Below are 27,028 nucleotides of genomic sequence, written 5' to 3'. Positions count from 1 at the left end.
ATAAATGCTGCCTGGCCTGCTGTGTTCCACCAGCATTTTGTGTGTGTTGCTTGAATTTGCAGCATCTGCAGATTTCCTCGTGTTTGACCATTGAGAAACAGATTGTTGAGGCAAAACATTAAAATACTTTAACTTTCAAAATACAAAGCTTAAAATCCTGTTTAGGTGGTTGTGAATGTGAAAATGGGATCGTAGTTCTCTCCGGTATAAAAATGCCTGATGTGTATGAGGAGTATCTGGCAGAGTGGGTTGGATGGTGTTTGCCAGCTACTTTGGGACTGCCATCTTCTACCAGGTGGGAACTCAGCTCACGGCTGTGCTTCTGACTTGCAAACTGTCTGGGATACAAACAGCTGACAGGAACAAAGTGTTGCCTCAACCTGGGGAGGACCTGTACATGAAGGGAAACTGGAAAATAGTAGCAGTGCGATTACTTGAGCTGAGTGTGATGCTCTGCTAAGGGGTTGTCCATTGGTGAGTTCTCAGGTGACTGTAGAGGCCGATCCAGGATCCGCATATTCTGGTGTAGTGTGGGCAAGAGGAGGCAGTGGCTGTGGTTAGTCAATTGACAACAGACACAGAGTAGAATTGGCAGATGTTTTCCATTAAATTCTGATGTGACTGGGGAGAACATGTTGGCTGGAAAGCCCTTATTATTAGCAAAGTGGAAAAATAGAGATGTCAGAACAATCAAAATTGGGTTTGAATAAACTCTTCTCGGGCTTCCAGCTGGGTAACAGATATTGATTTTAACCTACGCTTTGATGACAAACTGCCATCTTCAGCAGAGGTGAAGCTGGCATCCCTGATGAAGATAGCAGAGTTTGTTATTGAAACATTGATTAAAATCAATATCTGTATCCAGCTGGAAGCCCAAGAAAGTTTATTTGTCATATACCTTAAGAAAGCACTAGATCCTAATAATGGGTACCATATTGGTATGGTTCTAATGGCTTGTAGGAACTACAGTAGGATTGTATGTAATTTATCCCATTGTGTTCCACACAGACATCGCTTATTCAAGTAATGATTAATGCAAAACTTTGACACCCACAAGCAATAGCTACACAGAACAGTAGAGCACAGGAATAGGCTCTTCGGCCCACAATGTCTGTGCTAACCACAGTCAAATTAAACTAAATTCCTTCTCTCTGTACATGATCCAAATCCCTGCATGATGTCAGTTTAAAATCCTCCTAAACAGCACTATCGTTTCTGGTTCCACTATTGCCCCTGGTAGCCTGTTCGAAGCACTTACTATTGTGTGTAAATATAAACGTGCCCTGTCCATCTCCCTTAAACCTTCCCTCTCCCATCATGGAGGGCTATGCGGTACAGTATTTCTAGGCAATTTCTAGAGCTGGTTGCATGATTGGCACAACACTGTGGGCCAAAGGGCCTGTAATGTGCTGTAGATTTCTATGGTCTATGTTAACTGTATGTCCTCTACCCTGGGAAAGAGATTCTGTCTACCCCATCTAAACCTCTCATAATTTTATAATTCTCTATCAGGTCTGAACTCTGCCTCTGGAACACACACTCAAGTTTGACTGATCTATCTTTATAGCTCATGCCCTCTAATCCAGGCAGCATCCTGGTGAACCTCTTCAGCACGCTCCACATCATTGAACACAATATTCTAATGTTGGTAACATCTGTATGTAACTAAGGCTTCCCTTGAATATGTAATATATAAAAGCATTGCTGAACGATACCGACAACACTGCCACATCTACAAGTTTTCCAGCCAGCAGACTGGCCGGAAAGGACAATCACGGATTTGTATTGCCACTTGCTGGTGCCGTACTCTGGGCTTTTGTCAGCAATGAACACAGCATTGTAGAGAGTACACAGCATCAACTGTTTCATTGTGATTGGTAAAACAATAACTAAAGGATGAAGATCGGAACGGATTGTCAAGGTATTTTGAATGAAGGCCATTAAATGGAGTGGTTGCAGAAAAGATCAAAACATACAAGCCATAATGTCTGAGCCAGCTGTCTATGACGAGCCTTAAACTGGGAAATGAGTAAATAGTGATTAAAATAAATCTGAGTATCAAAGTTTCTAAGTATTTTTGACCCATGAAAATGTCCAGTACAAATGCCTGTTTACGCTGCAAAATTCTACACTGCAGAACAGTACCTCTTTTTGATTTGGTAGAGGAAGTAGTTCAGCAGACTTGCAAGAGATATTGTAAAATAACAGGAAGGATATAGGATTTTTCCCATGAAACTGTTAGGCTTTTGTTGTGCAACAAGTCTTCTACTGTGGTGAACATGAATTGAAGAATAGCCTTACTTTAAGCAGTAGAGGATTCTGCTGTTTTAGTTCCCTATCCTGGTTCTTTGAATAGCCCCTCCCCCCAATTTGTTCACTCTCCTGTTCTTCAGAAGTCTTGTCAAAATGGCCTAATTCTACTCCTGCATGTGTGGTTGTCTTATGGTCTAAAATCTACATTCAGTCACCAACCCCGAGCCTTTGCTTGTGACCGCCTGATTCCTGGGCGGTAGTGTGAAGGTCTACTTAAATTAAGTGTACTGCAACAGTTGCACACGATGTTCATCTTAACATTGCCATTTTTTTTTTGTGATGGGAGGAGAAGGGAAAAAGCGGCTTGTTTTATTGCAACACATACAAAATGCTGGAGAAAATCGGCTGAAGTGTCTCCCCCTGACACGTCAACTGTACTCTTTTCCATAGATACTGCCTGGCCTGTAAATCCTCCAGCATTTTGTGGGTGTTACTTGGATTTCCAGCATCTGCAGATTATCTCGTTTGTTTTACTGCAGTTGTTTTTTGTTTTGTTCCTGTTGTTGCTTGTGTAGTTCTACTGAACATGGTGGGCATGCTATGTAGGCACCGGAATCTGGGGTGGCATTGCAGGCTGCCCCCACCACATCCTTGGGTCATGTTGGCCGTCAATGCAAATGACACATTTCTCTGTATGTCTCAGTGTACAAGTGATAAACAAATGAATCTGAACTACTGACGTATAACATTTCTAAATCTACAAAGTTGGGGAACAAATGTAATGACAAGATTTACGAACAGCAAGCTAACCAGGTAACCAAACAGTAGCAAGTCAATCACCATGTTGCTATTAAAACAAATGAACATCAATGCACCAATTTGGACCTTTGAGATTCTTGTAACGTTTTCTTCTCTTGCCTTCCAATCAACATTTGCCATTTTTCCCACCACACACAACTTAACTGTAGGTTTCTACCTCTTCCTCTCCAGAAACTCTGCTCCTTTCTCAAACCTCAGCCACGGATGTTTGATTCATCATTCACTTCTGTTATGAAGGAACTGTTACAATTGGACACCTCCAGAAAGCTGGGCCCATGCTTCCTTTCCCCCAGCTGAAACGTACAGGTGGGGATGAAATAATGCATCACCCAGCCACATCGCTTATGTCAGGAAACTTCATACCCAGATTGAAACTTCTCAGGAGGCTAAGACATAGGAGCACAATTTGGCCATCCAGCCCATCAAGTCTGCTCAGCCATTTGATCAAGGCTGTTTTATTATCCCTCTCAACCCAGTTCTCCTGCCTTCTCCTCATAACTTTTGACATACTGACTATTCAAAAACCTTTCAATCTCCACTTTAAATATACCTAATGACTTGCCCTCCACAGCCACCCGTGGTAATGAATTCCAGATTCTGGCTAAAGAAATTCCTCCTCATTTCTGTTATAAATGGATGACTCCTTCCCACCCTATGTCCTATTAAAATGCTAGTCAGTTTCTCAGTTCCTTCACCTCTGTTGCATCTCCTCCATCTCCTGAACATCCACACTCACCCCATCTTCCCAGCTTCTTAACAGTGATAATTCCATAATTCCTTGTCCCCGTGATGGTCCGAAACTAACACATCAGCCTCCACAACTTCTGCCATCTCCAAAGGGATCCTACCACTACACATACCTTTACCTCCATGCCCCACTCTGCTGAGGAATCACACCCTCCACAATTATCTTGTCCATTTGTCCCCCCCTTCCTTCCTGGAACTTATCCTTGCAAGTGGCCTAAGTGCTACACCTGCCCATTCACCTCCAATCAGGGCTCCAAACTGTCCTTCCAGGTAAGGCAACATTTCATCTGTAAATCTGTTGTGTCCAGTGCGCACAATGCGGCCTCCTCTATATTGGTGAGACCTGTCGTGAATTGGGAGAACTGCTTCGTTGAGCATCTCTGCTTCACCCCACTAAAAGTGGAACTTCTCTGTGACCAAACATTTCAATTCTGATTCCCATTCATGACTGGGCGTTGGTCAATAGCTGCCTCTTGTGCCATGAGGGAGCTACTGTTGGGGCAGAGGAGCAACACCTTATATTCCATCTGGGTAGCCTCCAACCAGATGGCATGAATATCGATTTCCTCTTCCAATAAAACAAAACTTCCCTTTCCTCTCTCCTCCCTTCTCCTTCTGGTCCCTACTGTAGCCTTCTACCTCTTCTAACCTATCTATCACTTCTCCCTGGATCCTGTCCTCCTACCCTTTCTCCTATGGTCCACTCTCCTGATTCCTTCTCCAGCCCTTTACCTTTCCCACCCACCTGGCTTCACCTATCATTTTCTAGCTAGCCTCCTCCCTCACCCCCCTCCACCCTTTTATTCTGGTGTCTTCCTCCTTTCTCTTCAGTCCTGAAGAAGGTTCTCGGACCAAAAAAATGAACTGTTTACTCATTCCATAGAAGCAGCCTGACCTGCAGAGTTCCTCCAGCATTTTGTACTTGTAACTTCAGATGCAGATTAAGATAAAGATCTACCAGTTATGAGTTTGCAACACCAGAGAGGTAGATTCTACATTGACTCAGTGGATCAACGAATGGTGAAGTCTTTGAGAAGCTTGTGAAATGGAGAAGAAAGCACAAAACATTAGGATATCTGTTTTCCACCGAACCAAAATACAAATTTGCCTGCAATAACTGAGAATGAATACAAAATAATCACTATATTAGAAGATTAAGGCAAGAAGGAAACCTTGACATCTTAAGTGAAATCAATAATCAAACTTAGAATACTGTGTCCAGTTCTGGTCTCCCAGCTACAGCAAGGACAGAACATAGAACATTTCAGCACAGTAATGTCTCCTTGCCAACACTGAAAGTTCTATGTTCTATCCTTTCTATAGGCCCAAAATGTTGTGCTGACATTTTAACCTACTCCAAGATCAAAATAACTCTTTCCTCACACTTAGCCCTTCACCATTTATCACCCATTTGGCTATCAAAGAGTCTCTTAATTGTCTCTAATGCATCTGTCTCTACCACCAATCTATATTCAAAACTTTTTCTGACATCCCTGTTATTCATTCCTCCAATCTACTTAAAATTATGCTTCCTGGTATTCGCCATGCTGGTAAGCTGGGAGTGGAGGTAGTGGTGGTGTGCAGAAAAGATGTTACCGTGTGGAAAAGATGAAAAGGTGTGCATAAGGATGTTACCGGGACTGGAAGGCTTGGCTGATAAGGAGAGACTGGAAAGGCTAAGACCGTTTTCTGGAGTGTAGGAGGCTGAGGGGGCTTATAAAACCATGAGGGGCATACATAAGACGGATGATCACATTCTTGTTCCCCAGATAAGGTAGTCTAAAATGAGAGAGTGTAAGTTTCTGGTGAGAAAGGAAATTTTTAAAGGGGACTTCAGGGTCAAATTTTTCCTTCATGGAGGTTGCTGGGTATATGGAACAAAGTGACAGAGGAAGTAGTAGAGATGGGCACAATTACAATGTTTAAACAGGCATGTCTTAGAGTGATATGGGATCAATGAAGGAAAATGGGTCCAGCTCAACTTAAACACGTTAAGGCCAGTAAATTGTGGGCTTGCAACACTGGTGCCGAAAGTGTGGTGACCCACTTGCGGGCTGCCCCCACATCCTCAGACTGCTTTGGCCTTTGACACAAATGACGCATTTCACTGAATGATTTGAAGGCTTGGTATGTGTGAGACAAATAAAAACTAACCTTTAATCAGACTGACATTTATATCAAGAGAACAACTCTGTTCCCTTCCTTGGAAAGGTCCCCCAATGGTCTGCACAAGTAGTGGCAGCTGCTTGAGAGAATTTGAGGAATTGGAGTGCGGCCTCCTGAAGACAAGATGTGACATTACCTTTGAGGCTCTCATGACTGTGTTGGGTTTGGGGTCAAGGAATTGAGGTTTATCCATCTATAATAGAGTCATAGAGCAAAACAGCAAAGACATTGCCCTCTGACCCCACCAGTCCATGCCAACCATATTTTACACATTAACAATATTCATGCCACATGCACCATTGAATCTGCAACCCTAGAGAGAAACTAAAGCCATACACATCCTTCTTCAGTAACCAAGTTGCCCACAATATGAGTTAATTTGCTTTGTTTGCCACAAAAGCCTCACTTGTCAGTTTTAAATCTCTACCACTTAGTTTTTTTTCCAGGAAAATCCCAAATGGGGAAGGTGTGCCTTGGATGTCAGTGCTGCACAAAATCCTTCTGCCCTTTAGTTACTTGACTGAGAACCCACTCAAGTGAGAGCTGCAGATGTGGTATCGTCTGCATGGCAGAGAAATGTCATGGATCAGATCGAGTTAATCAGTAACTCCTCTGACAGACCATCTCCTTCATTGGTCCACTTTCTCCCACAGGACAGTGCATGGAAAGAAAAGGTCTACTAGGTCTCAGAGCATGGGGACAAGAGATGGGGCAAAGGGGTCTAAATGGGGAAAGGGGAAGGAGGGGCCAAGAGACAGGAAAATAGGTGGGAGTGGACGTGGAGGGAGGAAGACCGGGTGAAAATGTGTAGAGAAAAGAAAATGGGTAGGAGGGATTGTGGAAGGTGAGGAGTGGAGAAGTGGAGAGAGTAAGGGAGTCCCGCAATCTCACGGCCGTTCCTGCGGCCTCTCGGGTACGGTCAGAAAGACAGGGGCGAGTGGCCCCTGCGCCTGGGGGCAGCCGGGGAGGGCCCGATAGCCCTGCTCAGCCCCGTCCTGAGCCGCGGCGCCGTCGCCTGGGTCCCCCGGCATCCGCAGCCGGAGCCCGGACACCCGACCCACGCAGTAGAGGCTGGGTCCGCGCAGCGCGCAGCGGAAGGGCTGGGTGAGGGTGGGGAACGCGGATCCCGGAGCCAGCGCCAACCCCAACCCCAGACGGTCCCAGAGGCGCGCCGCCGTGTTGTAGCGCAGGAAGCCGAGGGCGCGCAGCTCGCGGTCCAACTCCAGACGGTAGAGCCAGGGGGATCGGTAGAGGAGACCCGCCGCCCGGCCCCCCGTCCCGATCCCGGGACTGCCCGGGCACTCCTCCCACTCATCCCGCCGCGGCTCGTACGTTAGCAGGCGGCCAGACAGCGAGCCCCCAGTCAGGTAGAGGCGGCCACCGCACGCCACCGCCTCGGGCCCCACGGCGAAGGCGCCGCGTGGCAGCGGGGTAACGGCACGCCAACGGTCTGCGCGCGGGTCGTAGCGCTCGACCCCGAGCACGCATTCGCCGCCGACTGCGTATAGCAGCCCGTCGAGGGCGACCAGTGCCAATTGGGAGCGCGCCTGGCCCATGGCCCGCACCTCAGCCCAGTCACCAGTGGCCGGGTTGAAGGTGAAAACTCGAGCAGAGGGGCGCGCTCCTGATCCACGGCCCCGCGTCCCGCCCGCCAGGAAGAGGTAGTTATGGAGCGCGCACACGGCGGACCCACGCACTCCAAATGCCGCATCCGCGGGCACGCGGCTCAACCTTCGCCACTCACACGCGTCTTCCTCCAGGGTGTAGAGCCAACGTGCCTCCGCGTCCCCGCCCTCGACCGGCTCGGGAGGGCGCTCCGGGCTGCAAGGACTTTGCGGGCGGCTGCTCTCCCGGCTGGCCGGCCGACTCCCCGTTCCCGAACGTTCGTACACGTCACTGAGCTCGGCTGCGACCAGGCGGCACGCTCCCGTGCCACTGGACTCCCTGCGCTTTACGATCAGCTCGCGCTCAGCGGCGCTCAGGCGGCCGTAGACGGCGGGGTCGCGCAGTACCTTCAGGTAGTGGTCGCTCATGTAGCCGAGAGCGAGCTCGCCCAATTCGGGGACGCGCTGCCGCTTGGCTAGCGCCAGCAGCTGGCCGCACGTGCGCACGCCCAGCTGCTCCCGTAGCGCTCGCACCGCGGCGCGCGCCGCCCCCGGCATCTGCAGAGTGTGCGCGGCGGCTAACAGCGCGGCAGCTCCCTCAGGATCCACGTCCTCCCCGCCGTCCACCGTGGGTGCGCGCAGTTGCGCACCGTAGGCATGGTCTAGAAGCGCACGCATGGCCGGCAGGCCCACCCCACGAACACGCACCACCTGCCGCGAGCGCCGCGCACGGAAGTACTCGCTGCGCGCGCACAGCACCGCTTTATGCGCCCGAATCCGGCAGCCCGCCACTTCAATTACCAGATCGGGATCGGGGTGCGCGCTCCCGCCCCTGCCTGTCGTGTCTCCTGGCCCTCCGCTCGGCTCCAGGCTCCAGTGAGGTGCCTCCCCCTCCCCCTGCAGCCCGCCGTTGTTAATCTGTCGCTGGCTGTCCACCACCTGCTCTCCCCCATCCTCCGCCTCCACCATTGCCTCCTGCTCACTCCCGTCCGCTGCGAAGCAGAGCGAAGAGCTGAAGCCGCAGGTGGCAGGAACGGACTCCCGTTCACCGTGCTGCTGGATGTGGATGTGCTGCAACCCCTCGCCCACCACCTCATCCGTGCTCACATCTGTTCGCTCGGTCCCATCTGCCATCGGGTGCGTGCCCACCTTGGTGTATGCCTGCCCTGTGCTTTGCCAACTGCTTCCCCGCAACTGTCCCGTGTGGAGCTGTTGCTGGTCACCAAGTTCCGGGCATCTGCTCTCGCCACCCCGCTGTCCCAACATTTCATCTCTGCGGACGCCGTCCATGACTGGAGCCTGAGCGTCTTGGAGCTTACATCCCCGCAGCCCATCGCGGTCAGGTCCTGGGCACGGGTTCCCTGCCGCTCCCGGCACCCGGGTCTCCAAATTCTCCTTCCCCTCCAACGAGACAGCTGAGAAGTCCCGGCTGGAACGATCCATCAGCTGTTGGTGAATGTCTGCCGCTCCTGGTTGAAGGCAAGTCATCAGGCAGCAAGCGTTCTGTTAGGCTAGGGACTCTTCACCTCTCTCCCTGCATCCGTCCCGGGGTGGATGGTGTACCAACGCAGGCTCCGTGTGAAGGTTTCCAGCTCTCCCTGCCGTGTCGTGTCCCGCAAGCATGCCCCCTGTATTTGCAGGAAAAAAACAAGAGCAATTAGTTTCTCAACATTGTAAGAAAGCTCAGAGTATCTTCTTTTACAGTAAAAGGTAAACGCTGTATTGATTTTAGAAACACACGTGGGTCCAGGCTACGTGTTTTCAACAACACCGCCTCACTTGTCAAGAAGGCACAACAGTGTCTCCACTTTCTGAGGCGTGCAAGCAACCCCGCCCCCATCCTCACAAATTTCTGCAGGAGCACCAACGAGTGTGTTCCGCCTAGCTGCATAAAACTGTAAGGCATCGAACCGCAAGGCACTGCAGAGGATAGTAATAAACTCCGAGAAGGTCTCCCTCTCCCCCATTTGTGCATTCACCAGCAGCACTGCAAATGAAGGGCCCAAACCATTGTTGAGGATCCCTACCACCCATCCCACATTCTCTTGGACCCAGTACAGTCAGGAAGGAGGTACAGAAGCATCAGGGCTAGCACTGCCAGTCTGGGTAAAAACTTCCCTCAGGCTGTGAGGCAAATGAAAACCCTGCCACCACCGAAGCCTGGCCAGTAGGACAACAAGATGTTTACTGTTTACCTGTGCTGCATTTTGAATTATGTTTTATTAACTTATTTACGGTAGTATTTTGATTTATCTGCAGTGTGTGCGATATGCTTTGTTGGTGCACTGTGGTCCAGAGGAATGTTGTTTCATTTGGTTATTTATAAGTACCCTCAGATGGCAATAAACCTGAACTTGCACTTGCACCTGAACTTCAAAAATAAGGTTAATTGGTCAAATGGGACAGAGGGACCTGTTACCATGCTGTGTCTATAAACAAGAATAAATTAATCTAAGTGGGGTTGAAAGGGATAATAATTCAACCATGATGGAATGGCAGAGCAGAGTCAATGGGCTGAATGGCCTAATTCTGCTTCTATGTCTTATGGTCTTATCAGGAAGCCATCCTCACTAGTAAATGTGGCTAGGAGAACCATTCTGGGGACAGGTTTCTCAGTTTACAACTTGATTTGTTGGCATATGCAACCAGGTAGGAGGGGACAATTTTGGCAATTTGATTTTGCAGTCTGGAGAGTTGTGGCGGGCAGTAACAGCATTTGCCCAAAAGTTACCATACCCCCCGCCCCCACATCCCACATATCTGCACACTATATAAAACATACTATTTCTGTCTTGCACCTTGAATAAAATTGTACTGCCACACTTGAACGTGCAAAACAAAAACTTCCTAACAGTGGGGGGGTTACGAATCTTGGCTAAGCTACTGAAGAACAGTCACACAGGAATGGATATACCTCCTTCATAAACTGGGGAAAAAGCTACAGAAAGTGGTAGATAAAACTCAGTCCAATACCGGCAAAGCCTTGCCCACCACTGTAAAGTATCTACAAGGAGCGCTGCCACAAGAAAGCAACATTCATCATCAAAGATTCCACTGTCTACCATGCTCTCTTCTAAAGGTTGCCATCAGAAAGGACGTACAGGAGCCTTAGGTCTCACACCACTAAGTTTCCCTGCCACTGAAGTGTCGGTAGTGTTTTACTGTTTACTTTTTAACTTGTCACATAAATACATGTTACTTGTGGTAATGCTACCTTATGTGTTGTGCACCTTAGTCAGGAGGGACGTTGTTTCTTTTGGTGGTATACGTGTGTACAGTTGAACAAGAACTTGGACTTGGGGTTCAAGAACAATAATTACATTACAACCATCAGGCTCCTGAACCACCATGGGTAACTTCACTTATCTTAACTCTGGACAGATTCCACAACCTATGGACTCACTTTCAAGGACTCTACAACTGATGTTCTAGGTATTATTTATTTACATCTTTAAAAATTATTTGCATGGTTTGTCATCTTTTGCACATTAATTGTCAGCCTTTGTGTGTAGTTTGTCATTGATTCTATTGTATTGCTCTGTTCTACTGTAAATGCTTGTAAGAAAATGAATGTCAAGGTAGTATATAGTGACATATACAACATGCACTTTAATAATAAATTTACTTTGACCTTTACGTTAACAATGGACCCAGCAACAATTCCTTCTGGCAGATCAGTCTCTACATAGAGACTCGTTCAATCTGCAACCCTCCCTCACCTGTAACCTTTCTCCACAACCACTCCCCCTTCACCCGCGGTAATCTACACCAGTCTTCTCTATGGAAGACACCAGCACCCCATGCCAGAAATTTGAATGTCGGGGATGGAGGTGAGTATAGTAGATATTACTATGGAGAAGGTATTTGGGAAGTTGAAAGGTCTAAAGGTGAATGTCAACTAGACCAGACAGATTATACCACAGGATTTTGAAAGAAGTAACTGAAGAAATTATGGCAGCCTTAATAGTGATCTTTCAAGAATCACTAGTTTCTGCATATCAGCCAGAGGACTTGAAAACTGCAAATATCATGACACTATTTAAGAAGGGAGGGAGGCAGATGAAAGGAAGTTATAGGCGGTTAGCCTGGCTTCAGTGGTTGAAAGATGTTGGACTGCTTCTTTTCACGTTATATGTCAATGAACTGGATGATGGAATTGATGGCTTTGTGGCCAGGTTTGCTGATGATACAAATGTAGGTGGAGGGGCAGGTAGTGTTGAGAAAGCAGGGAGTCGGCAGAAGGTCTTGGACAATTGGCAAATGGCAGTGTAGAGCACAAGACAAAGGAGCAGAATCAGATTATTCAGCCCATCGAGTCTGCTCTGCCATCTCACCATATCCTTTTGATGACCTGACCAACCAGGAAACTATCAACTTCTACTTTAAATAGACCAATGGATTGGCCTCCACCTCAGTCTATGGCGGAGCATTCCACAGATTCACTACTCTCAGGCTTAAAAAATTCCTCCTTTCCTCTGTTCTGAAAGGTCACCCCTCAATTTTAAGATTGTGCCCCCACCATAGGAAACACCCTCTCCACACCCAGCTTAGTTCTTTCAACATTTGGTAGTTCATTTCAACATCTCAATAAGAACCCCCCCCCCCCCGCATTCTTCTAAATTTCAGTCAGTACAGGGCCAAAGCTGCCAAATGTTCCTCATATGTTAACCCCTTCATTCCTGGAATCATCCTTGTGAACCTCCTCTGGACTCTCTCCAATGACAAAGTGTCTTTTCTGAGATATAGTCATGCACTTTAGCAGAAGGAAGAGTATTTCCTAAATGGGGAGTGAATTTGGAAATCAGAGATGCAAAGGGATTTAGAGTCCTTGTGCAGGATCCCCTAAAGATCCCTTGCAGGTTTAAAATTATTTATTTTATTTAGCAATAGGCCCTTCTGACTCTTTGAGCGTTGTCACCTCAGCATCCCGATTTAACCCTCATTAAATCACGAGACAATTTACAGTGACCAATTAACCTATCCTGTATGCCTTTGGACTGTTGGAGCACCTGGAGAAAACCATGCATTCCATGGGAAGGACAATATAGACACCTCACAGACGACATCAGAATTGAACTTCAATGTCCAAGCTGTAATAGTAGCCTGTTAATCATTACACTACTGTGGTGCCCTAGTTAGTCAGTGGTAAGGACGGAAAATGCAATGTTAGCATTAATTTCGAGAGGACTAGAATATAAAAGCAATGATGTAATGATGAGTCTTTACAAGATATCGGTCAGACTGTACTTGGAATTGTGTGTGTAGTTTTGGATCCAATATCGAAGAAAGGATGTGTTGGCGTTGGAGAGGGTCCAGAGGCATTTACGAGAATGATCCTGGGAAGAAAGTGTTAATGTATAAAGAGCTCTAGGACTGTGCTGTCTGGAGTTAAGAAGAAAGAGTGGAGTGGTGGGGGGGGGGGGGGGGAATCTCATTGAAACCTGATGAATATGAAAGACCTAGACAGAGTGGATATGGGAGAGGATGTTTCCAATTGCAGGAAGATGTGGGATTAAAGGGCACAACCTTTGAACAGAAGGAAGTCCCTTTAGAATATAAATGGAAAAGTTTCTTTAGCCAGAAAGTGGTAAATCTGTGGAATTCATTGCCACAAATAACTGAGGAGGCCAAATCGTTGGGTACATTTAAAGTGGAGATTGAGAGGTTGTTAATTAGTAAAGACATCAGAGGTTATGGGAGAAGACTGGATAATGAGATTGAGAAGTAGAATGAATCTACAAAAATGAAATGAGGGAGCAGAGTGAAGGTTTCAAATGCTCTACTTCTGCCCCTGTATCTTCTGGTCTTACCTCCTTTAAACTTTCCTCCTCTCACCTTAAACAGAAATCCTCTGATTCTGGCCATTGCCACCCGGGGAATAAAGGGACTGGCTGTCAATTGGAGATATGCCTCTCATTATCTTATTCATCTCTATGAAGTCACCTCTCATTCTCCTTCGCTCCAAAGGGGAAAACCCTCTGAAGAGTCGTCTAGTGTTAAACGTTAGCTCAGAGGCCAAGTCCTGCAGGCAACACACAATCAGCTGCAGGAACTCAGTGGGCTTAGCAGTATCTGCGGCGGAGAAAAGGAATTGATACCCTTCATCAGGACTGAGTGTGGAGAGGGAAGATGATTGTTACAGAGAGAGGGATGGGTGAGGCTGGAAGGTGGACTGAAGACAGAGTGGTACATTTATTTTGTGAGTAAAATGAGGAAGGTGAGGCATGAGTAGTGCACTGTGTACACAGAATAGTGTGTACAAAGGGGTAGTGCATTGTGTGCACAAAATAGTGAAGACAAAGGGGTAGAGTGTCATGTGCATAGAATAGTGAGTAAAAGGGGGTAATGTGTCATGTGCACAGAATAGTGAGAACAAAGGGGTAGTGTATCGTATGCACAGAGCAGTGAATACAAAGGGGTAGTGTGATATATCCATAAACCCCTCAGCCTCTCAGTCTACCAATCAGCTTGGGCTGCAGTCTCACCATTCATCCTGACCCCCTCTCCAGACTGGCCATTTGCCTTCTCAATCCTGATGCAGGGTTTTGATGAGAAACATTGACAATTTAGATGGGCCACTGCACAGGATTGAAATAAATTTGGCAAGGATGCAACAATTGTTGGCAGAATTTCAGATGGTGATGAGGAGACATGCAGACGCAAGAGGAGTCAGCAGGTCAAGTGCTGTCACGGCAACAACCTTGCTCTGAACATGAGTAAGACCAAGGAATTGATTTCAGGAAATCAAATTGACTTCAGGAACAAGAAGATGAGGGAAAACATACCAGTCTTCCTCAAGAGGTCAGAATTGGAAAAGGTGAGCAGTTTCAAGTTCCTGGGTGTCAACATCTCCAAAGGTCTATCCTGGGTCAACATCTTGATACAATTATTGTCTATTTCTTAAAGATAGCGGAGTCAAGGGATATGGGGAGAAGGCAGGAGTGGGGTACTGATTGTGGATGATCAGCCGTGATCACATTGAATGGCGGTGCTGGCTTGAAGGGCTGAATGGCCTACTCCTGGACCTATTGTCTATTTCTTAATTACACAGCAGTGGCTACATTTCATTCAGTGGTTGATAAGTCTCACCAAAGACACATAATTTTTTTGCAGATTTACCATGGAGAGCATTGTCACTGGTTGTATCACTATCTGGTATGGAGGGGCCACTGCACAAGATCAGAAAAAGCTGCAGAAAGTTATAATCTCAGTCAGTTCCATCATGAGCACTTTTTCCCTCTCTTCTGCACTACTTACTTAATTCAGTTTTTTTAATATACACTTCTTATTGTAATTAATAGTTTTTATTGTGTATTGCAATGTACTGCTGCCGCAAAACAACAGATTTTTCGACATATCCCACTAATAGGAAAGCTGATTCTGATTCTGAAAATGCTGCAGAGGGTTGTAAACTCAGCCAGTGCTATTATGGGCATTAGCCTCTCCAGCACCGAGAACATCATCAGAAGGTGATGCCCGAAGAAGATGATCTTGTAGGTATCTCTGCTGGAAAGGCTTCGAGGTGTCAAGGAGAGGAAGGTGCCCGAGGAGAAAATGGTCAAAGATCACGGTTACCATGACAGATGGCTCAATTCTGTCCACCTGCTGAATCTTGTGCCCCATTGAAACCCAGCAGAGTGTCAAACACACTGATTCAGTTCCATGGTGACTACATCCGCCCTCATATTGGAAACAACCACCCCAACTACCCTACCAATGAGGACATCAGAAGCTTAACCAGCAATCCCAATCCCTTAGTCCCTGCTTCTGATGGAATTAGTTAAAGTGGATAAATTCCAGATAATCTCAGTAACCACTGAAACCACTACCCATGTGCTGAGAACAGACTCTGTGGGCACTGAGCAGATTGTTTCTCACTATAAAACTATTAATCAGACACTGTTAATATAACCATTGGCAGTTTGAGAAACACAATTCCTTTGTGCATATAGTGTGAATCACAACATTACACTGCATATTAATCAGTGACATGCATTGGACACTGGGCACACAAAAGGTTGAGATCCACCTCAACAGAAGAAATAGAAACTGTAAACCTTTAACATTTTATCCCCTGAAAAGACTTAAAACTAGACATTTAAGGATAATATATTTAAAGTAAGGGTGGTGGAAGAGCAAGGAGATACAGGAGATTGCAAACTCTGGAATGCTGGAGCAACACGCAAAATGCTGGAGAAACTCAGTGGGTCAGGCAGCATCTATGGAGGGAAATGGACAGCCAATCTTTCAGGTTGAGAACTTGAACTAAAAGGTACAGAGGTGGTAGTATAAGGAGATGAGGGGACGGGGTAAGGCAAGAGCTAACAGGTGATAGGTGGATCCAAGTGAAAGGCGTGTTAGGCAGATGATCCGCATGGAAGATTAGTCAAGACAGGTCAGTTGCTCGGCATTCAAGATGAGGTAGTAAATGGGATTAGACATTGGCTTTGTGGGAGGAGCCAGAGAGTTGAAGTAGATGGTTGTCTACAGTAGACTGGAGGCCTGTGACTAGTGGTGTGCCGCAGGGTTCAGTGCTGGGTCCATTGTTGTTTGTCATCTATATCAATGATTTGGATGATAATGTTGTAAACCTGATCAGCAAATTTGCAAGTGACACCAAGACTGGAGTATTGTGGACAGTAAGGAAGGCTATCAAAGCTTGTAGCATGATCTGGACCCGAGGGTAAAAAGAGCTGAAAAATGGCAGATGGAATTCAATGCACACGAGTGTGAGGTCTCAACCTTTGGGAGGGCAACGTTACACAGTGAGAGCACAGAGGCCTGCAGGAGAACAGAAGGATCTGGAGATACAGGTCTATAATTTCTTGAGAGTGGTATCACAGGTAAATAGGGTTGTAAAGAAAGCTTTTGGCACATTGGTCTTCATAAATCAAAGAACTGAGTACATGAGTTGGGATGTTATGCTGAAGTTGTATAAGACATTGGTGAGGCCTAATTTGGAGCATTGTTTGCAGTTCTGGTCACCTGCCTACAGAAAGATGTCAAAAAAATTGAAAGAGTACAGAGAAAACTTACAAGAATGTTGCCAGGACTTAAGGACCTGAGTTATAGGAAAAGGTTGAATCATAAACAAATAGATACACAATATATATCAAGAACATAAGACAAAGAGTCCATGAAAGTGACTCTATAGGTTGTGGGAACAGTTCAGTAATTGGGCAAGTTAAATTGTGTAAAGTTATCCCCTCTGGTTCAAGAACCTGGTGGTTGAGGTGTAATAACTGTTATGGAACCTGGTGATGAGAGTCCTGAGGCTTCTTTAACTCCTTCCTGATGAAAGCAGTGAGAAGAGTGTATGGCTTGGATGGTGAGGGTCCTTGATAATGGATGCTGCTTTCCTCTGTATAGACATACTTAATAGTAAGGAGGACTTTACCCATGATGGACTGAGCTGCATCCACTACTTTTATAGAATTTTCTGTTCAAGGACATTTGTGTTTCCATACTAGGCTGTGATTTAACCAGTCAATATACTCTCCACCACTCATCTATCTGACAAAGTCTGTCAAAGTTTTAGATGTCATGCTGAATCTTCACAAACTTCTAGAGAAATAGAGGTGCTGCCATGTTATCCTCACAATGGCAATTACATGCTGGACTCAGGACAGATCCTCTAGTAGCTGATTCTCTCCAACTCTGATCCCCTGATGATGACTGGCTCACGGGCCTGCGATTTCCTCCTCCTTGTTCTTGCTGACATTGAGTGTGAGGTTGTTGTTATGGATTCACTCAGGCAAGTTCTTAAATCTCCCTCCTGTATGCTGATTCATCATCAGCTTTGATTCGGCCAGTGTCAGTGGTGTCATCACTAAACTTAAATATGGCATTGGAGCTGTGCTTAGCCTCACAGTCATAAGTATAAAATGAGTAGAGCAGAGGGCTGAGCACACAGTCTTGTGGTGCACCTGTGCTGATAGTGATTGTGGAGATGTTTTTCCCAACCTGAACTGACTGAGATCTACAGTGAGGAAATTGAGGATCCAATTGCAAAAGAAAGCATTGAGGCCACATTTTTGAAGATTATTGATTGGTTTTGAGGGGATGATGGTATTGAATGTTGAACTGTAGTCAATGAAGAGCATCCTGATGTATATGTCTTCACTAGCCAGATGTTCCAGGGATGAGTGACGAGCCAATGAAATGGCATTTGCTGCGGATTTGTTAGGTAATTTGGAGCGGATCCAAGTCACTTCTCAAGCAGGAGTTGATAGGTTTCATCACCACTCTCTCAGAGCACTTCATAATAGTGGACATTAGTGCTACTGGATGATAGTAATTGAAGGAAGGTTACCATGTTCTTCTTAGGCACTGGTATAAATGAAGCTTGCTTGAAGCAGGTGGGTATCTCAATCTGCCAAAGTAAGAGGTTAAAAATACCATTGAACACTCCAGCTAGTTGATCAGCAAAGTTTGGGCAAGTACTCCATCTGAGCTGAATGCTTTCCATGTGTTCACCTTCCTGAACGATGCTCTCAAGTGGACCCTAGAGACTGAAATCACAGGGTTATCAAGAGCTCTGGGAGGTCATGAAGGTTCCTCCATGTATTGACGGTCAAAGCATGCACAGAAGTTATTGAGCTCACCTGGGAATTAAGCCTTGTTGTCACCTATGTTGCTTGGTTTCACTTTGTGAGAGGTAAGAGTATTCAATTCCTGCTTCAGCTGTCAAGCATCATTCAGTTATTCACGTTTGGCCTGGAATTGCACTTCACCCATGAGATGGCTTTCTGGACATTGTGTGAGGATTTCTTGACTCTTAATTGGTTGTCAGACTTGAATGCCACTGATCTGGCCTTAAGCAGATTGTGGATATCATCGTTCATCCAGGGCATCTGATTGGGGCAGACTCAGAATGATTTTGTTTTGACTGTTTTTTACAAAGTCTCTGACAATTGTAGTGTATTTGTTTAGATCCTCTGAAGAGTCCTTGAAGACGGCTCAGTCTACCAACTCAAAGCAAATCCATAGCGGGGCTCCTCTGCCTCCCACAACCACCTCTTTCCTGTCATGATTGGAGCCTTTCTCTCTAGTACCTGCCTGTGCACAGGTAGGAGGAGGACTGCCAAGTGACCAGATAGCCTGAACTATGGCCTATGGCTGGAATGGTAGGCATTCGTAATTAGAGTTTAGCAGTGGTCGAGTGTGTTGGGCCTCCGGTGCTGTAGGTTATATGTTGCTGATAATTTAGCATATTGAAGTCCCCTACAACGATACGAAAGATCAGGTTTGCTTTGAGTGCCTGTTTAACAACAGCCTTTGATAGTAGGTAAACTGCAGTCAGGATCACAGAAAACTCTCTTGGTAAGTAGAATGGATTAAATTTAATCCTTAGCTGTTCCAGGATGTGAAATAAGACCACTGTGTCTGAGCACTACAATGAGTTTATCATGAAGCACAGACCCCATGCTTTGACTTTTCCAGATCAGCAGTCCGGTCTATCCTGTGTATTGAGAAGTTCTCAGGTCTTACAGTAAGGGAGGGGTGAGTGGACAGGTGAGGAAGGGTTAAAGGGACAGCTGAGGAAGGGGGTGTTTGAACAGGTGAGCAAGGGGTGTGATAACGAGTGAGCGTGGGGTTGAAGGGGTGTGACAGGTGAGGGAACAGCTCTAGGGACGGGTGAGGTGTTACACTTTCTGTGGTTACTGGGGATATCACTTTGGAAGTGATGTGTGGTGGGGGGGGGGGGTAGGAGGTGAGGGTTAGGAATAGGATTGCTTTACATGGCACAGTGGGGATTACGCGCTCTGTCCAGATTGGAATCCTGCCTGTTTTCTCAGGAGACTCTGGCGCTGAGGTTGGGGTGCAGACAATGGAGCGTCCCATCACATTCCAAAGCTGCACCGTGCGCGGCCTCGGGAGGAAGAGGAAGGACTGGAGCCCTCAGCGTCTGATACACAGGCAGACACACACCTTCTTCCAGCACCACCTCACCCTGTACTTCTCCCGGAGTTAGGCAGCGCTGTGAGTCAGTTCACGGTAAAGGCAGGCGGCTGCGTGCAGGGCGAAGACCCCACGATCAGAGGAGCACAGACGGGAAAGGATGCCACCGCCATACAGCAGAGGGCGAGGCGCTCCATGAGCTCTGCAAGCAGGGCGGCCGCTGCACCGTCTCCCGCAGGTTTGTCTGACCAATGGGCCCTAGCCTCTGAACGGACACACACTATATGACAAAGGTGCAGAATCAGACCATTCGGCCCACAGAATCTGCTCCATCATTACCCTCTCAGCCCAATTCTCCTGCCCTCTCCACGCAACCTTTGACACCCTTACTAATCAAGAACCTATCAACCTCCGCTTTAAATATGCCCAATGATTTGGCCCCCACAATCATCTGTGGCAATGAATTCCTCAGTTTGACCACCCTCTGTTAAGAAATTCCTCTTTATCTCTGTTCTACATGCTCGTCCCTCGATTCTGAGTATCGGTTCAATCCCCAGCAAATAAATAAAGGCATCTTCCTCACACAACAGGTTTTATCGGGGATTTGCAGCGACGCTAGGGCCGGGAGTTCGCTGCAGCGAAACTAGACTGGAGGGTGTTCCCGGTTTCTGCGGGAATGAATGCGGAGGGTGCGTCTGCTGCAGGAGCTGAGTGCCAAGCGACAATCCCGGCCGCTGCACGGAGCCCAGCTACGGAGCGACGGCGGCTGCCTGCAATTCTTGGGTAAAGAAAGGTTGGGGGGGGGGGGGAGAGGAGACGTAGAATCAATCCATGCATATGAGTATTTGTATTTATTGTGTTATTTCATTGTTGTGTTCTTCATCTTTTTGTTTGTGCTGCATCAGAACTGGGGAAGCAATTATTTTGTTCTCCTGCACACTTATGTACTGGAAATGACATTAAAGAATCTTGAATTGTCTGTTCCTAAACGTAGCAGGCCATCCGAAAGCCGGCGCTGCATTAGTGTCTAACACGCCCCTGCTTCGCAGAGGGAATGGAGGTGCTTGTTAGAGGCTACAGGCAATAGCTGTCATGGTGCGGTCCACAGAACGAGAGGCTCACCCCCTTTCCCCTCCCGACGCTCGCTAGCAAATAAGAGCAGCGAAAATCAGATAGGAATAAAATCAGGACACTTACTCAAGGCCGAAGTGCAGACGCCATCAGTTTCATCAGACCTGCAGAACCTTTCTAGAAAAGGCTGGCACACGAGGCGAGGTTAAGCAGAGTTTCCCCGCGTTACCCGGGTCCCAACATCAGCAGCGGGGAGGGAGGCGCCTCGATGCACCCGGAGTTCGCTCACCCTCGGACACAGTTGCTGAACGGCTCGTCCCTCTCCGCACCTTTGCTCGGGCGCTTGGCGCCTCACAGTCAGAAAGTGAGGAGGGAGGTGGGAGGTTGGAGGGGGGGGGGGGCTGCAGTCTGTTGCGAGCAAAGAAGCTGGAAGCCAGATCAGTGTAGCCCCCGTGCCGTCTGCGCGTTCCAATTTGCTCCCGCTCCGTGCCCGGATCCGAGCAGGTCGGCTCAATGGAACAGGAGAATCCGCCTACAGAGAGATGTTGCTAGCGAAGTGGGTGGGACTGGCAAACGGGCAGTGAGTGTGCGAGTGTGTGTGTGTGTGTGTGTGAGAGAGAGAGAGAGACTGTTGTTTCCCTGATAGCATCGGACTCGGAATTGGCCATTGAGGAAGAAAATAGAGACATTGACAAATCATTGGGCGCCAACTTCCAAAAAGCGTTCGAGTGAGGTGGCAGGAGTTGCCAATCGTGGTAACGGCGCTTTGAAAACTCCCTTAGATCTCGTCCGTCACTGTAATAACTCTGGCTGGCTAATCCGCTTATTGCTGCGGCAAACCCAATGGAATAGCATCAAGACAACAGCCTCTAACTCAATGCTCAGCAAAGGAAGGAGCAGGTAATTGATTTCAGGAAGCCGTGGAGAGTACAGAACACTGCAAAAATGTACGCGGCCAGATTCTGTACGAACTCCAGTCGCGTTTGCAGGTAGCATCACTGCAGTGGGCCATGTCTCAAACAAAGGCGAGAGCCCAGTGACATGGTGTCAAGACAATAACTTTTGCCTCAGTGTCAGCAACAAAGTAGCTGGTCACTGACTTAAGGAGACGGTGGAGCACACACCCGTCTATATCAGCGATACTGAGATAAAGATGATTGATAGTCAAGTTTTCCGGTATAAGCATCACTAACAGTTTGAACTTGTCCAACCGCATTGACATGAAGCCGGGACAGCTCACCAGCACCGCTTCTTCCACTGGAGACCCCATTGAACCTCACCAATTTCTATCGAGGCACCATAGAAAACATCCGGTCCGGATGCATCACGTCTTGGTACGGCAACTGCTCTGCTCGTGACCGCAAGAAAGTGCTGAGTTGTGAACGCAGCTCCGCACATCACACAAACTAACCCATGGACTCCAACTACAGTTCGTTACCTCGGGAAAGCAGCGAACATAATCAAGCAACCCTCTCACCCCGGATGTCCTTTCTTCTCACCTCAGGTACAAACAGCTGAAAGATCGTACCACTAGACTCAAAAGCACAAGAGATTCTGCATGCGTTGGAAATAAAGAATAACACACACAGGACTCTGGAGGAACTCGGGAGGCCAGGCACCATCGAAACAGTTGACGCTTTGAGCCAAGACCTTTCACCAGACTCAAGGGCACCTTCTATCCTACAATCAGATAGACCTCTTGTACACAAAAAGGTGAACGCTTGATCTCATAATCTAACTCACCCAGGCCCTTGGACCTTATTGCCTGCCTGCACTGTACTTTCTCGGTAGCTGTAACAGTATAATCTGCTTCTGTTTTCTTTTTGTTACCTTGATGTGTGGACTTGTACTGATCTGTCTGGATGTCATGCCAATTATATCAGTATATGTGAGAATGATAAATCAATTACCTATCATCGAAAGGTAGGAACTGAAAAAACAGGATGATCTCAGTGGGGAGGGTGTAACCTTTAATGTACACACTCATCCGGGAATGGGATACCTTTACCTATGGGTGGGTACTGGGGGTTCTAAACTCCCTGGTCTGGGTTGGGTAGAACCTCTGCAGCTACAGGTTATTGCTGGGGTTTGTAAGCACTCTAGTCTCAGCACATATGGGTAGGTGCTGGGGTTTGTACAGACCCCGGTCTGACTACCTATGGGTGGGTGCTGGGGTTTGTACAGACCCCGGTCTGAGTACCTATGGGTGGGTGCTGGGGTTTGTACAGACCCCGGTCTGACTACCTATGGGTGGGTGCTGGGGTTTGTACAGACCCCGGTCTGAGTACCTATGGGTGGGTGCTGGGGTTTGTGCAGACCCCGGTCTGACTACCTATGGGTGGGTGCTGGGGTTTGTACAGACCCCGGTCTGACTACCTATGGGTGGGTGCTGGGGTTTGTACAGACCCCGGTCTGACTACCTATGGGTGGGTGCTGGGGTTTGTACAGACCCCGGTCTGACTACCTATGGGTGGGTGCTGGGGTTTGTACAGACCCCGGTCTGACTACCTATGGGTGGGTGCTGGGGTTTGTGCAGACCCCGGTCTGACTACCTATTGGTGGGTGCTGGGGTTTGTACAGACCCCGGTCTGAGTACCTATGGGTGGGTGCTGGGGTTTGTACAGACCCAGGTCTGAGTACCTATTGGTGGGTGCTGGGGTTTTTACAGACCCCGGTCTGAGTACCTATGGGTGGGTGCTGGAGTTTGAACAGACCACGGGGTCAGCACCGACTCCAGCATGGACACTGTGCCACACTGCCTCCAGCACTCCAGTGGAGTGTCCAACTCTAACGCCTCCCCTGGGTAACTGCAAACAGACAATATCATGGCTTGAAAACCTATCCTCGCTACAACTGAGGACATGGATGCAGCAAGGGTGTCAAAGGTTATGGGGAGAAGGAAGAATAAATTAGCCACGTTTAAATGGTGATGAGCTGAAGAGTCTAATTCTGCTCCTATTTCTTATGGCGTATGTTCTGGAGATCACTCTCATTCCAGGGCCAGTATGACTGGGTTCACTTTGGGATCCAACCTGTTAATTAACTCACACCGATTATGGATGGACAGGAAATATATAGGGTGATACTAGCAAAACATGGGAAATGCTTGTCCCTTGTTCATTTATCCTTCCTGACACTTCTCCCTGTAATTTGCCAAAGTACTACATTTGCCCATTCTTCTTATCCCTCATCTCCATTCACAGCTGCAAACAGTCCTTCCAGGTGAAGCAACACTTCACCTGTGAATATGCTGGGGCCGTCTATTGTGTCTTGTGCTCCCGATGAGGCCTCCTCTACATTGGTGAGACCAGTCTAAAACTGGGGGGGAACTGCTTCATCGAGAGCAGAACTTCCTGGAGGCCAAACATTTTCATTCTGGCATTTCCCCCTTCCTTTTCAGTCCTGAAGTGCATCGGCCTGAAATGATAACTATTTATTCACTTCCATAGCTGCTGCCTAGCCTGCTGAGTTCCTCCAGCATTTTGTGTGTGTTGCTTTGGATTTCCAGCATCTCATGTTTATGATGGGAAATGCTGCTAGCTTGGATGGGCATATTTTTCAGCACAGACCATTTGGTCTGAAGGGCCTGATTCCACGTTGGATAACTTTGTGACACTGTTTCTAATTGCAGAAGGTCCCCCTTCCTCGCGTGCACTTTCACCCCATCCCTGCACCTTAGCTCAGGTGCTTGATGATGTTGATAAATGTTTGGAGCTTAGCTCCATCTACATCAAGATGGATCCACCCACCTCATATCCATCCTTTCGTGCTACCCAAGCTCAAGGGTAAGGCAAAGTTTTTAATCCGCTGCTGGATGCTGCTCCGAGTGTGACAACTGTCAAATGTAATGTATGCCTGCCATTGTTAAATAGTTGGCAGTGTCTACAAGTTGAGTATTGGAGAAATGTAGTTGTGCAGAAGTGGTGACTGATGGTGAGTGAACATGCATGAGTGCACACAATGTTGTGGGAATGTATGGGAGTAACAGTTGTTGAGAAGCAGCATTGGCAGAAGTGCTTGTTGACCTATCCTGCTGTTATGAGACTATTAAATAGTTTCCTGGTATGAAAACATGGACTGTTGACCTCACAACCTACCTCTTCATGACTTTGCACCCTATTGTTTAACTGCACTGCACTTTTTCTGTAACTGTTACACTTTATTCTGCACTCTTATTATCTCACCATGTTCTACCGCAATGCACTGTGTAGTGATCCCATCTGTATGGAAAGAATGCAAGACAAGCTTTTCTCAGATTCTGATTTATTTATCACATGTACATCAAAACATCCAGTGAACAACCAGCACACCTAAAAACATGTTGGGGGCAGCCTGCAAAAGTCATCAGATATTCCAGTGCCCACGATGCTCAGCGGACTGACACAAACAACAAGAACAAAAAGAGACAACAGCCAAGCAAACCGCATTCCTGTCCCTCCCACTGACGCACCCAGAACAGCATGTATATCGATGCATGTGACAATAAATAAACCAATTTCAACTGTGCATGCTCATGAAGCCATTCACCCTTTGCCTCAGGTTCCCAGTGTGGTCTTGCTGTTGACTTCTTTGGGAAAATCCTCACTGTGGTATTTTATGCCTTCCTTGCAGTTTTCCTTTGATACTGATTCTGTAATGCTCTCTACCAGCTGTGACTTCCAGTGTGTGGATCTACACATTGTCTGTGTATCAAGCTGTTAGAGCATAAAACAGTACAGGACTGCACAGACCATTCAGCCCACAATGTTGTGCCAATCTTGATGTCAATTTATACCAAATGTCCTCTTCCTGTGTATCGTCATATCCGTCCATTCTCTTCATAGTCATAGAACATTTTACTTATTTTGAGATACAATGTGGAACAGGTTCTTATGGCCGAAAAGCTGTGTTGCCCAGCAACCCACCTATTTAACTCTAGCCTAATCACAGGACAATTTACAACGATCAATTAACATGTTAACTGATATATCTTTGGACTGTGGGACAAAACCGGAGAATCCAGTGGAAACCCATGCACACATGGGAAGGATATACAACCATTCTTACAGAGGATGCTGGAATTGAACTCTGAACTCTAATGCTCCAAGCTCTAATAGTGTTACGGTAACTGCCAGGCACAGTACAGGCCTTTTGACCCACAGTGTTGTGCTGATCTTTTAACTTACTCTAAGATCAATCCAACCCTTCACTCCCACATAGCCCTCAATTTCCCTTCATCCATGTGCCAATCTATGAATCTCCTAAATGTCGCTGATGTATCTGCCGCTACACACCCAGGTATCATGTCAGGGGTGTATTCTGCCCACCTTTGTCTGATGTACGGCAGTGTTTGCAGGAAGAGCAGATGCCCTCCACCCATCATTACATCCTGTGGTGTGCTAATGACAGTACTCAATGCTCAAATCATCACACAGGGTGCATCTAACTAATATCGGGAGGAGCCACCTGACAACAGTGCATACTGCTGCCTCAATCAGTTTTCTGGGCCACAGTGTTCACTGTTTCATTAATTGTGCAAAAAAATGATAAAACAAGGAAAGGAAGTAAAATGTGAACACTGACCACACCAACTTCAGAAGCAGCAAGGTTCAGAGTGTTGGAGTTTCTTTATATGCTCCAGTTTACTCCCAGAGTCTAGACACAGACTGGTTAGTAGGTTGACTGGTCATTGTAAATTATCCTGTGATTAGGCTAGGGTTAAATAAGTGGTTTGCTGTGGCACATTGGGCCGGAAGGGCCTGCTCTACGCGGTATCTCTAAATAAATAAATAGCCAGGAGCACAGAGGAAGTTCAATAATCAGCTTTGCTCAGTGGGGATTTGAACTTGGGATAAAGTATTTTGTATACGTCGTTATATTGAGAGCATGAGTAGGCCAGTCAGTCCATCACGTTTCCCTGCTATTCAGCAGCTTGTGGCTCATCTGATTGCAATTTCAACTTTGCATTTCTATCTCCCACCCAGTAACCTTCACCCCTCACTGTTCGGATAACATGCTTTTCTATTTATTTTCCTGTCAAAATGGGCATTTTTATAGTTTCCCTCATTAAGCAGACTTTTGAACGATTGAGCTCTCTTCCAGGGAAGGTGGGACCTGAACAGAAGAAACTGTTTGCACCTGAACTGAAAAAGGGACTAATATCCTAGCAGGAAAGTTTGCTAGTACTGCGCGGGAGAGGGCAGGGGGTTAAACTAGAGTTGCAAGGGTTAGGAACCAGAGTGCCAGGACAGTAGAGGAGACAGATGTTGTTGAGACCTCAGACAAAGTCTGGAAGCAAAATGTTGAGCATGATGGGACTGATGTTCTGAGTTGTCTATATTTCAATGAAAATATTTTAGGAAAGGCAGATGAGCTAAGGGTGTGGATCAACCATGGAATTATAATATTGTAGTCATTTGTGAGATGTGGTTGCAGGAGGAAGGGCAGGACTGGCAGTTCAATATTCCGGGGTTCTGTTGTTGGACATG

The 27,028-nt window shown here is 47.0% G+C and overlaps 1 protein-coding gene and 1 long non-coding RNA gene across 3 annotated transcripts in view; one reads left to right on the top strand and one right to left on the bottom strand.

Annotated features, from left to right (window-relative positions):
- LOC132400732 (kelch repeat and BTB domain-containing protein 11) lies at positions 1-20,828 on the bottom strand. Its single transcript, XM_059982030.1, has 2 exons — positions 20,688-20,828; positions 1-9,217 (listed from the first exon to the last, which is right to left on the bottom strand). The coding sequence occupies exon 2, from the start codon at positions 9,075-9,077 to the stop codon at positions 6,873-6,875; it is 2,205 nt and encodes a 734-aa protein (XP_059838013.1). The 5' UTR covers positions 9,078-9,217; positions 20,688-20,828; the 3' UTR covers positions 1-6,872.
- LOC132400736 (uncharacterized) overlaps positions 19,344-27,028 on the top strand; it is a 20,192-nt gene continuing 12,507 nt past the window's right edge. Inside the window, exons 1-4 of one of the 2 annotated variants that reach the window (XR_009514348.1) lie at positions 19,344-19,728; positions 20,081-20,273; positions 22,066-22,274; positions 24,193-24,346. This is a non-coding gene — a long non-coding RNA (uncharacterized LOC132400736). The remainder of the gene's footprint in view (positions 19,729-20,080; positions 20,274-22,065; positions 22,275-24,192; positions 24,347-27,028) is intronic. The other variant, XR_009514349.1, reaches the window with a different exon arrangement.

This window comes from Hypanus sabinus, chromosome 10 (assembly GCF_030144855.1).
Source record: "Hypanus sabinus isolate sHypSab1 chromosome 10, sHypSab1.hap1, whole genome shotgun sequence".
NCBI classification, from domain to species: Eukaryota; Metazoa; Chordata; class Chondrichthyes; order Myliobatiformes; family Dasyatidae; genus Hypanus; species Hypanus sabinus.
Note: the sequence above shows the minus strand (reverse complement) of the source record. Positions and strands in the feature narration are given on the sequence as shown.